The 15,161-nt window shown below is 43.0% G+C and overlaps 1 protein-coding gene across 1 annotated transcript; it reads right to left on the reverse strand.

The window, feature by feature from the left end:
- Positions 1 to 208: 208 nt before the first annotated feature.
- On the reverse strand, positions 209 to 1,311 carry LOC141167281 (olfactory receptor 5AR1-like). The gene is made up of 2 exons (XM_073654712.1): positions 1,290 to 1,311; positions 209 to 1,152 (listed from the first exon to the last, which is right to left on the reverse strand). The coding sequence occupies exons 1-2, from the start codon at positions 1,309 to 1,311 to the stop codon at positions 209 to 211; spliced, it is 966 nt and encodes a 321-aa protein (XP_073510813.1).
- Positions 1,312 to 15,161: the final 13,850 nt, after the last annotated feature.

Below are 15,161 nucleotides of genomic sequence, written 5' to 3' on the forward strand. Positions count from 1 at the left end.
AATCATAGTGCTGAAATATGAAAAGGTCAATCCAGAGACATTAATTTTCATCCCAGATAAATGTATTCAAACCTGCACAATGAGCGAACTGATCAGAGCTGCCAGTACACCTATTCAATGAATGGAGATGTGCAGATTTTAACTAGAACAATAGCAACAACAACAAAAAAAACTACAAAATAAGCTGAGGACTAATAATATTTCTGTACTATCTACAGACATGAAAGGCTTTTGTCCTCTTTAATGCAAGCTTCATTTCTCTATTCCGTAAACTGTATATTAAAGGGTTCAGCATAGGAATAACCAGGGTGTAAACTACAGAAACAATTCTGTCTTGTTCTAAGGAATATGCTGAACTAGGTCTCATGTACATAAAGAAAACTGTACTGTAGAAGAGAATCACACAAATGAAGTGAGAGCCACATGTGGAGAAGGCTTTACGTCTGCCTTTAGTAGAGTTACTTGTAAATACAGCACGTAAAATGGATGCATAGGAGATGACAATGACAATAATGGATGTGACAGTAACAGAAGATGCAAAAATAGAAAGAATAAATTCATTGATTGTGGTGTCAGAACAGGATAGTTTCAGCACAGGGGGAATGTCACAAAAGAAATGGCGAATATAATGAGAACCACAGAACGAAAGGCGAAAAGTACAACACGTCTGTATTAAAGAGTGAAGAAAGCCCGCTCCATATGATCCACTAAGTAACTGAAGACACTTCATCCTGGTCATGTTCTTCAGATAAAGGAGAGGAATACATATTGCTACATAGCGATCAAAGGCCATGGCTGCAAGTAGAAAACTCTCAGTACTCCCAAAACCAATAAAGAAATACATTTGGACTGCACATCCAATGTACGATATGCTTTTATCCACCGTAATAAAGTCAACCAACATTTTAGGTGTAATGCCTGAAGAATACCAAAGATCCACGAATGCCAGGTTAGATAGGAAAATATACATTGGACTGTGCAGGTGAGTATCTGTCGCTATCAGCAGAATGATCGCTAGGCTCCCAATAACAGTGATGAGATACATGAACATGAACACCAGGAAGAGGAAAATTTGAAGGTCTGCTTGATCACCAAATCCTAAGAAGGTAAAAGCTCTTAGTGATGATTCATTATATACCGGTACATGAAAATCTGCAAGAGAGATTAAAGTGTATTATAAATGATATTGTCAATTAATAGAATTGACACCAAAGGCACAAGTACTTAAATGCACTAAGACTGCAATTTGCTTAGAATTGGTGTTCTAGTGCTCTGGATGTTATACCTACTGATGTCCATCCTAATGTTCATGGTTCCTGTAAGAAACGCCAGAACAGTAGTGTAGACTGAGACACTATTGTATGCATGCAGTACAGTAGACATGAGTCAGGAAGGTTAAAAACAAGAAAATAACTGCAAACATATGTTAAAATGTGGTAATTGTGTTTAAAAATATCTATATATGCATATTAGCGTCTTCCAGATTAACCTCTCTGGTGCTAATTGGAGACCCACTATAAGTCAGTGTTATAAGTGATGAGGCAAGGCTCATATTAGGTTTAATACTCAACCAAATCAGAGTCTTCTCTAAAAAGAAAATACCTGTTTTGAGGTTCCTACCCCTCATCAGTGCAAAGTAGGATACTTGTTGGCCATGCATTGGCCTAGGGGGTTAAAGGTTCTCCTCAAGGAAAGAACCAAGATGGCATTGGGAGAATCATAAGCCAGGCAATTCTTCATGGGTAAAAGGTATTTAAGTTAGCCTCTTCCAAGAGAAGAATAGTTGGCCTCCAAATATCACCTATTGGGGGTACCCAAATAACTTATTTGGAGAAGGTGAGGACAGAAACTCTAGTGCCATCTATTGCAAGTAGAAATCCTAAAAGTCAATATTGATCCTTTATAGGGTTTTGTCATTTCTCCTGCACTTATGGGACAAAAACTCCCAAACACATGTCTGTAAATGAAGTTTCTGGTTTAGCTTGTTATGCTAAGTCAGGTGTCAAGGTCCTTTTAAGGGTCAATATTGACTTTTAGGGTTGCTACTTCCAAAAGATGGTACCAGAGTTCCAGTCTTCTTTCTCTGAAGAAGATATTTGCATACCTCCAATAGGTGATAATGAGGAGGACAACTTTTCTTCTCCTGGAAGAGGCTATTTGCATATTTAAATTTCCAGAAGAACACTGTATGGCTTACAAGTCTCCTTAAGCCAACTTTGCAATCCTCGCAAGGAGACTCCTTAGACCCCCTTTTGGAGGTACTCACCTTTAGTAAAATCGATTCTTATGCTGCAGAAATAACTCAAATCAGATGTATGGAAAGAAATTTCAGGCAGAGAAATTACTACAATAAACCTGCAGTCTGTAACACGATCTAAGAATTGCTTAAATAAGGAACGTGTACTTTGTCTTATTTTACGGCTGTTGTTTCTTAAGTTTAAAATGAATTGCCTATGTGTCTGTTATACAGGACTCTGTGCATGAACCAGTAGAAGAAGACTATAGTGGTACCAGGGAAAGAACAGATGTAGCGCTGTGTGCAGCAACTTACTATAAGATTTATTTTGCAATAGGTGAATATTAGAAATTCGGATAACTAATGTATTAATTGAGAAATATATATAATATATAAAAGCAATAAAAAGTCATCTGGAAGTCACATAAAATATAGTATACAATAGACAGAAAAACCACACTGACGATTGGTAATTTTATCCATGAATTGGGTCTTGTTGATTTCTTGTTCTTGTGGTAATTGTTCAGGTTTCCTGTTAAGAATATGTCTTGATCATTATGGAGAGCTGCAACTACTTATATTTTCACTGAATATACCATTTTTATATATCTGTGTCTATGCCTGGGGATAAATTAACTAGGGTGTAGGTATCAAGAAATATAGTTCAAATATTAAATAGAATGTAATTACCAATGTCCCTAATGTACAGAAATTATTCTTGATCTTTCCTTCCCACATGATTCCTATTTACAATAATTGGTAAAATAATATTATGTAGTTCTCAATACCCCTGTATTTGTGTAGTTAGAGAGGTTATCCAGGATTTTTTTCTATGGGCCCAAAACCTAACAGGCAGGTAGACAGGAACTGACCGTTCTACCAGATGGCGACTCAGAGCAGTCAGTGAACGTGCCTGTGATTCAGCTGCTCCACATCAACGGAGCCGCAGTTTCTTCTCTGGTCTGCCCTGTCGAACGGGCGTTACTTCTGATGTCATGCTGAATGACAACCAACTGAACACAATTAGGCCTTCTTCACATGTCCTGGTGATTTCTGTACAGGAAAAAACAATACTGGTAAAATCCTTGGTCCATGTCCGTGCGCCATCTGTGTATACATATGTGACGTCTGTGCGACGTCCGTGTGCTGTCTGTGTGCAGTCCGTGTCCGTACGCCATCCGTGAATACGTATGTGACATCTTTGCAACATCCATATGTCCGTGTGCTGTCCGTATCCATGTGCTGTCAGTGTGACACTTATGGAAAGAAATGCAGAATAGAAATGAAAGAGTTTTAGGTATTAATAAATTTCAAAGATATGTATAACGATGAGAAACATGATAGGTAGATGATAAATATATATATAGATAGGTAGATAGATAGATATAAATATGTCAGTGTGATATATAATCAGTACTTTGTGTTTTTTTTTTAATTATTATTTAATTAAATAAATAAATAAAAATGTTGTGGGCTCCCGTGTAATTTTCAAAACCAGCAGAGTGAAAGCTGACCACTGGGGGTTGATGTTAATATTCTGGGAAAGAGCACAATATCCCTAAAGGTTCCCAGTGTATTTACAACAGCTCACTCAGCTGTTTCATTAGCATTTACTGGTTAGTTTACAGGTGACCCCAGAAAAAAAATGACGTAGGGTCTCCCTATAAATTCTGACCAGCAAAGGCTAAGCAAACAGCTGTGAGCTGATATTAATAGCCAGTGAAGGGTTCATGGATATTGGCTCCCCTCCCAGGCTAAGAACATCTGTCCTCAGCCTCCCCAGAAATGGTGCATTAATAAGATGTGCCAAATCTGGAGCTTAGCCTCGCTCTTCCCACTTGTTTTGGAAAGCTGGAACGTGGGCTAATAGGATTGGGGTTGATGTCAGCTGTTTTATGGCCGCTGACATCAAGCCCAAGGGTTAGTAGTGGACAGATGTCTATAAGACGCCCCAATTACTAACCCCATAGTCAAATGTAATAAAGACACATAGTAAAGTCCTATATTTGAAAGAAATTCTCCCCACCCTCTTTTTCCCATTTATTACTGTAAAATAAAAAAAAAAACAGCATATTCTTCACCTGTCCATCGATAATCCATATGTCCCACGATAAGCCAAACTCAGCTACATCTGGATGCCTTGCTGAATGGTGGCATGATGCGACCATTCAACCTGGCAACCAGGAGACACTGCGCTGAGCATCAGAACATAGCTTCAGTGACCTGCGGTAACATCATTGAGGTTATTGCAGGTCACAGGCAGCCGCGTTTCCACGGTCAATTCAATGCTAGCTGACCAATAAACTGCGGTAACCTATATATCATCAATACTAGCACCTAGGAACAGCGCGAACTGTACCGTTGTTCCCAGGCAGTATGCGTCACACTGATGACACACTGCTGTCATCTCCGTGTCATCAGTGAGCACATGTGCACCATGCATTTTGTCCGTGGTGTGCGTAAATAATTGACGTGTCTGCGGGTTTTTCCCATGGACACACGGTCGTGTGAAAAAGCTGACATATGCGCAACATCTTTGAAATCAATGGGTATGTGTGGGTCCATATATGAGGTCTTTAAAAACGGACTGCATACGGACACAAAAAACATGTGAAGGAGGCCATAGGCAGCAGGAAGTCGGCTGTCAATCAGCATGACATCGACAGTCACGCCCTGTCAACAGAGCAGAGTGGAAGAGAGAGAGCTTCTCTGTCTAGTTAGTGTCGAAGTAACGTCAGCGGAAGTCTCAGAATTGCCGGCAGGAGCGATCATTGACCACTCTGTGCCAGCAGAGATCAGCACTGGACACAACCGGCAGATAGTTAGCAGCTACGTGCCTGTTAGCTCTTAGGCACATTGTAAAAATAAAAACTAGGAGAGGTAACAGCCCTTGGGTGAGATAAAACAACACTGGCTAATACCAAGTCCCAGTGATAGAAGTGGAAAGTTGTCTGTAAGATACATTACTAATGCTGTAATAAAATGTTAAAAGTAATGACACTGACAAAGACCCAAAGGGTCGAAACATTGTTTTGGAATGGTGGAATAAATACTTTTTTGCAAATGAACACCATGCATGGACGCTGTCTTCTCTTTTTCATGTACCAAAAACCAAATGTCATATAGTAAAGCTACAAAAAGATGAGAAAGTTCTGGCGGCTACAGCTGTGATTGAATGAACAAAAAATAAATCCATAGGTCTCAACTAGAGATGAGCAGGACGCACAGATGATGCAGCACCAGCCTGGGTGAGCAAAAGCTGCACCGAGGACACTGGAAGGTAAGAGATTTGCGGCGTCCCATCCAGCCGCCAGGTACCACTGATCTGGATGTTGGACCAGAGACTAATGAATCAATCTGCTCACCTCTAGTACCAACAGTCCTGGATACAGCAGACAGTCGCAGATTTAGGTCTATGCCCTGCAGTCTCGAGCGTCTGCTGATTTTAGTGATGAGCGAGCACTAAAATGCTCAGGTACTCGTTGCCCGGGTCGAGCAAATTGGAATGCTCGAGTGCTCGGTCCCTGTAACGAGCCCAATGTAAGTCTATGGGAAACTCGAGCATTTTTTCGCCGGCCCCCCAGGCGGTCTGCAGAGGGCCTATAAATTGCCCAAATCGATGGGAACAGTGCTCAATTGACATGGGAACAGCATGGGGAAGACCCCTAGAAGCATTTCTGACTCCCAGGTCACTGCTGTCAACAACGTTGTCAGAGGTATTACACCACTTTTACAGACTCACAATAAAACATACAAAAACGAAACCAAAATGGATTTTCCTGGGAAATATTTTAAAGGAACATCCTTTCCAGGGTAATGACTTGTATATAAGGCAAAATAAATATACAAAAACAAAAATGCTCTTCCACACCATGGGCTATGTTCACACGTAGCGTTTTTGATGCGTTTTTGTACTTTTGCATTGCTTTCAACCATGGCAAATGAATTCACAAGGAAATGTCATTTTAACATTTTATAATCTTATCTGGCCATGTGGTGTGTGAAACATCATCAGACACATCCTGTTTCATTTAAAAAGGAGGGACTCTGAAAGTCACAAACACTATTTTTACAGCCTTACTATTCAAAAAGGGCCAGCAGTCGGCTATACTTTGTTGTTCCCATTATTAAAGAGTGGATCTCCTATACTGTTATTGCGTATGCAGTGACTGCAAGGGCTGCCAAAAATTTGGACGCAATCCAATACCCCTTTGAAGAGACATAGAGGAGGGTCTCAGAAAAAAAAATTCCCATTATAGTGGGTCTCCTATAGTGGCAATTCCCATGCTGTGCCTGCAAGGGCTGCCAAAATTTGGTAAAAACCCCAATAACAATTTAAAGACACATAGAGCTGGGCCACAGTAACGACATGTTCCCATTAGAAAGGAGAGGATCTGCTTTACAGTTATAGGGTATGCAGTGAGTCCAACGGCTACCAAAATTTAGGAAAAAACACTAACAATTTAATAACACATAGGGCTGGGCAAAAATAAATATACAAAAACAAAAATGCTCTTCCACACCATGGGCTATGTTCACACGTAGCGTTTTTGATGCGTTTCTGTACTTTTGCATTGCTTTCAACCATGACAAATGAATTCACCGGGAAATGTCATTTTAATATTTTACAACCTTATCTGGCCATGTTTCCATTAGAAAGGAGAGGGTCTGCTATACAGTTATAGGGTATGCAATGAGCCCAACGGCTGCCAAAATTTAGGAAAAAGCCCACTAACAATTTAAAGACACATAGCGCTGGGCCACAGTAACGACATGTTCCCATTAGAAAGGAGAGGGTCTGCTATCCAGTTATCGGGTATGGAGTGAGTCCAGCGGCTGCCAAAATTTAGGAAAAACCCCCACTAATAATTTAAAGACACATGGAGCTAGGCCACAGTATCAAGTATGACATGTTCCCAATAAAAAGGAGTGCGTCTCCCATTACTTTTGCCTATGGAGTGAATGCAACGGCTACTAAAAATGTGGAGGAACTCCAATGCCCCTTGCAAGAGATGTAGAGGTCGGAGGACTTCCTGAAAACAATGTTCCCATTATTAGGAAGTGGGTCTCCCATACTGTTTGCCTATGCAGTGAATGCAATGGCTGCCAAAAATTAAGAGGAACTTCAATGCCCCTTGCAAGAGACGTAGAGGTCGGAGGGCCTCCTGAAAACAATGTTCACATTATTAGGAAGTGGGTCTCCCATACTGTTTGCCTATGCAGTGAATGCAACGGCTGCCAAAAAATTGGAGGAACTCCAATGCCCCTTGCAAGAGACGTAGAGGTCGGAGGACCTCCTGAAAACAATGCTCCCATTATTAGGAAGTGGGTCTCCCATACTGTTTGCCTATGCAGTGAATGCAACGGCTGCCAAAAATTTGGACGAACTCTAACGCCCATTGCAAGAGACGTAGATATGGTGATATGGTGGTGATATGGAGGATGAGGAGAAGAAGAAGGACAAGAGAAAAGAGACAAAATCAGGAAGCGTATACCCATGTCTAGGTGTGAAGACAGAGGTGCATGGGAACAGAGTTAGACCTCCCCAAAAAAACCACAGTATTTGAGTTTATGTTACGCTGCTATCATTCGGTGGTGTTGAGAAGTCTGGCCCATTCCAGCCCTTGTTCATTTTTATAAGAGTAAGCCTGTCAGCATTTTCATTTGACAAGCAGATGCGCCTATTGGTTATAATTCCACCAGCGGCACTAAAAATCCGCTTTGACAAAACGCTAGCAGCAGCGCAGGCCAGGACCTCCAAGGCGTAGAGAGCCAGTACATGCCACGTGTTCAGCTTTGATACCCAATAATTATAAGGCACAGAGGAATCACGGAGGACGTTGGTATGGTTGGCAAGGTACTCCTTCACCATCTTCTGAAACTTTTCACTCCTTGTGAGAGTACCCCGCACCTCAGGGCCTGTGTGATGGGAGGGTCTGAGAAAACAGTCCCAGAACTTTGACAGTGTTCCCCTGCCTCTGCTGGATTGCATTTGTGTCTCTCTCGCCTGTACTCCTTGGTTGTCCAACGAACTGTGACCTCTGCCGATAGCGTTTTCAGATGGAAATTTTTTTATTAATTCAGCAACAAGTGCCTTCTCGTACTGCAACATTTCATTAGGCCTGTCCTGTAAGGGAATAAAAGACAGAAAGTTCTCCTTTTAGAGTGGGTCTAGAAGTGTCACCAACCAGTAATGACTGTCACCCAAAATTTGGACAATGCAAGAGTTACGGGAAAGGCAGCATAATATAAACTCAGCCATGTGTGCCAGACTGCTAACAGGCAAGATTTCCGAGTCCTCACCAAGAGGACGACTGACCATGCTCTCCTCCTCATCCTCCTCCTCCTCCTCCTCCCTGTCCTCAGGCCATCCACGCTGAATAGACGGTATGACAGTTGTGCAGGTAATACCGTCTATAGGGCAGGAAACTAGCTCCTGTTCTTCCTCCTCTTCCTCTTTGTCACCCAACCCACGTTGTGATGAGATGAGGCTGGGCTGTGTGGAATCACCCTGTATGGTTCCTTGCTCTATTTCATCATGCCCCGCCCGCAATGCATCCTCTTTAATTGTGAGCAGACATCGTTTCAGAGGACAGAGAAGTGGGATGGTGATGCTAATTATGGTGTTATTGCCGCTCACCATCTTGGTGGAGTCCTCAAAGTTTTGGAGAATGGTACATATGTCTGACATCAATGTCCACTCCTGAGGTCTTATGTGCGGAGTCTGACCTGAATACCGATGGCCTTGTTGATGCTGGTAGTCAACAACTGCCCTCTTCTGCTCACAAATCCTTCCCAACATCTGCAATGTAGAGTTCCAACACATGGGGAGTGGGGACATCGCAGATCAGTCAGTGAGCTGGTAGCTGCAAACACTGCTGAAGCACGGCAAGAGCGGCGGAAGCTGTAGCTGACTCTCTAAAATGAGCACACAGTCGGCGTATTTTGACAAGCAGATCCGGCAGATCCAGGTAGGTTTTTAGAAACCGCTGAACCACGAGGTTAAGCACATGGGCCAGACATGGTACGTGTGTGAGCTCGCCTCACTTCAGAGCCGCCACCAGGTTCCGGTCATTCTCACACACGACCATGCCTGGCTGTAGGGTCAGCGGTGTCAGACACAGATCTGCCTGCTCTTTCAGAGCTGTCCACAACTCTTCAGCATTGTTTGGTTTGTCACCTAAGCATATTTGCTTCAGCACAGCCTGTTGCCGCTTGGCCGAGGCAGTGCTGCAGTGCTTCCAGCTTGCGACTGATGTGGTCATTTCGGAGATGGAGGCTGAAGAGGAGGACGAGGTACAGCAGCTGTAGAATGTGGGGGCAACCCTGATTGATCTAGGGCCCGCAATCCTCATTGTCAGGAGGACGTGTTCTGTCCCAAGGTCCGACTGGATCCCTTATTCTAGTATATTAACCCAGTGTGCCATCAGCGAGATGTACTGTCCCTGCCCAAAAGCACTTGTCCACGTGTCCGTGGTTAGGTGAACTTTCCCAGTAACTGCATTGCTGAGGGCACGGCTAATGTGGGACACGGGCCCATGTAATCCGGGGACGGCACACCAGGAGAAATAGTGGCGACTGGGGACCGAGTACCGAGGGACGGATGCCGCCATCAGGTTGCGAAAGCTTCCATCTCCACGAGCCTAAATGGCAACCTTTCGAGCACAAGCATTCGTGAAATGTGTGAATTTAGTAGTGTGGCCTATGGGACGTTGACTGCGTATTTGCTCTTGGCTTCCAATGACTGGGGCAGGGACAGCTGAACGCTGCGTTGGGACAAGGATGTGGACGTGCTTGCTGATGGTGCTCATTGAGAATGTGCAATGACACGTGGAGGGCGGGAGGCATCTTGGCATGCGCCATGGACAGGGGATTGGCATGCACGCACAACAGCGGAAGAAGCAGTGGTGTCACCCGCAGACACTAAGTGGGCCGAACTCCAGGTTCCAGAAACAGTCGGGTGCTTTGCTGCCATGTGCCTGACCATCCCGGTGGTAGTCAGCATGCTAGTTTTGCTACCCCTGCTGATGCTGGCCTGGCAGGTGCTGCAAATGGCCTTTTTGGGGTTATCAATAGCAATCACAGAAATAGGTGATAACAAAGGTTTGGATTTCAATTTAAGTTTTCCCAAAAACACTTTATCAATCACATTAAGTGTTGAACCACAATCCACAAATACCTGAAATTCTATCAAATTTTCCAGCAAAGTAGTACTCCCTGAAAGAAATGCTCCTGCAGAGCGTAAACAAGCTATATGGGCGTACCTGACCTTTTTTTTTTTTTTTACTTAAACGAAGCTCACAATACTTAATCAAATGGTCAGCTTTACCACAATAAAGACACAATCCCTTGGCGAACCTCCGGTCTTTTTCCTGAGAGCGGAGCGACATCGCTCCAACCTCCATCGGTTCTCCGCCGTCTGAGCAGATTTTCTGGGGACTAGGATCTGGCATTACAGGAGTCTTTACCTCATTCTGCCTAGATCTCAGCCTCCTATCCACACGAACAGCTAATTGCATGGCATCCTGCCGAGTCTCAGGTGCGGGGAATGCAATTAGCAAATCCTTAACCCTTTCACTCAGACCAGCAAGAAATACACTGTGTGCAGAATTTTTAGGCAAGTTGTATTTTAGAGGATTATTTTTATTATTGATCAACAACTATGTTCTCAATCAACCCAAAAGACTCATAAATATCCAAGCTTAATGTTTTTGGAAGTTGGAGTAGGTTTTTTTAGATTTGGCTATCTTAGGAGGATATCTGTTTGTGCAGGTAACTATTACTGTGCAGAATTATTAGGCAACGTAATAAAAAACAAATATAATCCCATCTCACTTGTTTATTTTCACCAGGTAAACCAATATCAGTGCACAAAATTTAGAAATAAACATTTCTGACATGCAAAAACAAAAACCCCAAAAATTAGTGATCGGTATAGCCACCTTTCTTTATGATGACACTCAACAGCCTTCCATCCATAGATTCTGTCAGTTGCTTGATCTGTTTTCGATCAACATTGCGTGCAGCAGCCACAACAGCCTCCCAGACACTGTTCTGAGAGGTGTACTGTTTTCCCTCCCTCTAGATCTCACATTTTATGATGGACCACAGGTTCTCTATGGGGTTCAGATGAGGTGAACAAGGGGGCCATGTCATTATTTTTTTTTCTTTTAGACCTTTACTGGCCAGCCACGCTGTGGAGTAGTTGGATGCATGTGATGGAGCATTGTCCTGCATGAAAATCATGTTTTTCTTGAACGATACCAACTTCTTCCTGTACCACTGCTTGAAGAAGTTGTCTTCCAGAAACTGGCAGTAGGTCTGGGAGTTGAGCTTCACTCCATCCTCAACCCGAAAAGGTCCCACAAGTTCATCTTTGAGGATACCAGCCCATACCAGTACCCCACCTCCACCTTGCTGGTGTCTGAGTCAGAGTGGAGCTCTCTGCCCTTTACTGATCCAGCCTCTGGCCCATCCATCTGGCCCAGCAAGAGTCACTCTCATTTCATCAGTCCATAAAACCTTTGAAAAATCAGTCTTAAGATATTTCTTGGCCCATTCTTGACATTTTATCTTATGTTTCTTCTTCAAAGGTGGTCGTTTTTCAGCCTTCCTTACCTTGGCCATGTCCCTGAGTATTGCACACCTTGTGCTTTTTGATACTCAAGTAACGTTGCAGCTTTGAAATATGGCAAAACTGGTGGCGAATGGCATCTTGACAGCTTCACGCTTGATTTTCCTCAATTCATGGGCAGTTATTTTGTGCCTTTTTTGGCCAACACGCTTCTTGCGACCCTGTTGGCTATTTGCCATGAAGCGCTTGATTGTTCGGTGATCACGCTTCAAAAGTTTGAAATTTTAAGACTGGTGCATCCCTCTGCAAGACATCTCACAATTTTGGACTTTTCAGACCCCGTCAAATCTCTTTTCTGACCCATTTTGCCAAAGAAAAGGAAGTTGCCTAATAATTAAGCACACCTTATATAGGGTGTTGATGTCATTAGTCAACACCCCTATTCATTACAGAGATGCACATCACCAGATTTACTTAATTGGTAGTTGGCTCTCCAGCCTATGCAGCTTGGAGTAGGACAACATGTATAAAAAGTATCATGTGATCAAAATACTTATTTGCCTAATAATTCTGCACGCGGTGTAAACATTTCAGAGCAGGATCATTCCATTTGACTTCTGAAGCCCAACTCCTAAAGTGTGTGCAATAATTTTCAACATCACCTGACCCCTGATTCAAACGCCTGAGTTCTGCCTCAGAAGATGAGATTCGATCAGGATCGTCATATAATAGACCCATAGCAAAAAAAAATTCTTCTACCAACCTTAAGCATGGATCATTAGGTTGGAGAGAAAAAGCCCACCCTTGTGGTTTATTGTGAAAAAGTGACATAATAAAACCAATGCGCTGTGATTCATTCCCAGAGGACCTTGGTCTCAACCGAAAATATAACAAACATTTTTAAAGGAAAAAAAATCTTGCTGTTTACCATAAAAAACATCAGGCAGTCCTACCTTGGGTTCCACAAAATGCGCTCCAGAACAGCTACTCACGTGTTGCTGGAGCTCGGCCACCTCCAGAGACAATCCCTGCAGGCGTTGAGCCAAATCCCGGACGGAAGCCATACTGATCCCCGAATTTTTTTCCTTTTAGTTTTTTGTTGGGCTGGACTTACTGTTATGATCTGCAACAAGTACTAAGGAAAGAAAGGGGAAAGCTATCCCTACAGTAAGACTAAGTTGAATCCCTACGATGTAGTGGGCTGCCTGTTCCTTGCGAACAGACCCGCCTTAGTCCTCGGCTAGTCTGAACGAAGACCTATAGCATAAAGGAAGGGGTGCCTAAAAGAACTAAGGATTGGAACAAAAATGGGACACCTCCTGAACAGAGAAAGTTGTTGCAGAACACAAAAAGATAAGCTGACAAAAAGGTACAAGAGGTCCCAGAAGGACCAAGCAAACTGACAGAGATAGGCACAGAAGCACCTGGCTAGCAAAACAGTCAAACAACACTGAAGTCCAGCACAGCCAAAAGGGCTTAACTGGAAAATAAAGGCAGATGGTCACGTGATCGCAAAACCACAAGATGGAAAAAACAAACAGGAGGGTTCTAACAGTGCCCTAGTAATTGGGACAGGAAGGTCGAGTGATAAGATGTGGGTGTTTGTTGTGGCACAATTTCAGCTTGCCCACTTCCACGTCCTCGGCCTCTGCATACACCATCACCATCACGTCCACTACCCCGTCCCTTGCCACGCACCTTGCCATTTTAAATGGAGGACAATATTTTCCACGTTCACGAGAAATGTCTGATTTTGAATCACAGTTATATGTGATTCGTCTGACCGAGAAACAAGGTTTTAAATAGCAGGCCTGTAATTTACTAATATTATTCTACACAGGGACCTAGTATGAATAGCTTAACATACACACTGCAACAAAATGGAAGGCAGAAATGGCTGATTTTAGAACATTTGTGATATGTCTGACAGAGAATCACGGTTTTAAATAGCAGGCCTGTAATTTACTAATACTATTCTTCTCAGACACCTAGTGTGAATAGCTTGACTGACACACTGCATCAGCATGGAAAAGGAGGCCAATATTTTCCACGTTCAGTTCAAATTTCTGGATTTGTATCGCTGAAATATGGAACAGATCTGGCTGTATTCTGCAGTGCTAACAAGCAAATGGAGCAGAAAATTGGTGTACTCTTGATTGCTTTTAAGCAAATAACCAGCATTAAGATAAAAACGGCCCTGGCCCCTGATATCTGGGGCTATGCCTACAAATATCTGTAAGAACAGCAGCATCAGACAGAACGTTCAATGGACCCTCTTGTGCTGTATCATACACTACAGTCTGCCACAAACACTGCCTGCCTGCCCAACTCCTGCTATCACCACTGAATATATGTAGCTGTGTTAGTCCTCAGAAGGACTGTTATATATATGTTGTGGAATACCTATACTAACTGTAAACAAGCAAATCTCTCCCTGACTCAGCAGCAGCTCTCCCTACTCTACCTGTTTCCGAGATAGACTGACGAGCATTGCGGCGCCAGGTCTTATATAGACTTGATGATGCTGTGCCGCCAGCCAATCACTCTAATGCCCACAACCAACATGGCTATGGCATTACACTGCGCGGCAAGCAATCCCTGCATGTTCATTGGCTCTCTAAAGAGTGCCAAACATGCAGGGCGGGGACCCGAGTTCCCGCCCGAGCAACCCGGAAATACTCGCCGAGCTTGTCGAGCACCGTGATGTTTGGGCGAGTACCGAGCAGTGACGAGCACATTCGCTCATCACTAGTTATAATATATAACTCAGCTCTGCTGTATTTATGCACAGTAGCTCCATAGATCGGGGAGGAGAGAAGGATGTGTTATTTTCTCCCTTGCATGACGCTGCCTGCTAATAATTGGTCAACTAAATGCAGAGGAAGAAGTGTATACCCCAGGAACAAATATCTGTTAACACCCACTTGAATTTAACATAAATTCAAATTTTATTTTTACAAGCTAACATCTCCACAATGGAGCAAAGACTCTAAAAAATAAAACTATGTTTTACTGAGCTCCGCAGCCACTATTCCATGTGGCCAGTTTAACATGCTGATGAAAGATCCTCTTTAAAGTATACTTTTATTTATACTCTCTATTAATTAATTTCCTTTTTTAACCCATTCTTCACATCCACTGTAAATGTGTGAGTCCGTGTGTACCAGAAGATGCTGTGTTGCACAGCCAGCATCGGCCTCTAAAAGCAACAATCAGAGCTCTGTTCATTTCTGTTAACCACTTAAATATCACTATCAATCTCTGTCCAAAAGGTTAATATTCTATGTGCCCCCTATCAATCCCCTGGCAACATGATCTCCACATATTGATGGGTTATCATTTCAGTTGAGA

Source organism: Phyllobates terribilis, unplaced genomic scaffold (genome assembly GCF_046119375.1).
Source record: "Phyllobates terribilis strain yellow unplaced genomic scaffold, ASM4611937v1 Scaffold_11__3_contigs__length_659146591, whole genome shotgun sequence".
Taxonomy (NCBI): Eukaryota; Metazoa; Chordata; class Amphibia; order Anura; family Dendrobatidae; genus Phyllobates; species Phyllobates terribilis.

Excerpts from the sequence above, each read along its gene's own strand:
- LOC141167281 (XM_073654712.1), bottom strand. The coding sequence starts at position 1,311 with ATGAACATTAGGATGGACATCA. Across the intron at positions 1,153-1,289 it reads GAACATTAGGATGGACATCA|ATTTTCATGTACCGGTATAT; the intron begins GTAGGTATAACA and ends TCTCTCTTGCAG.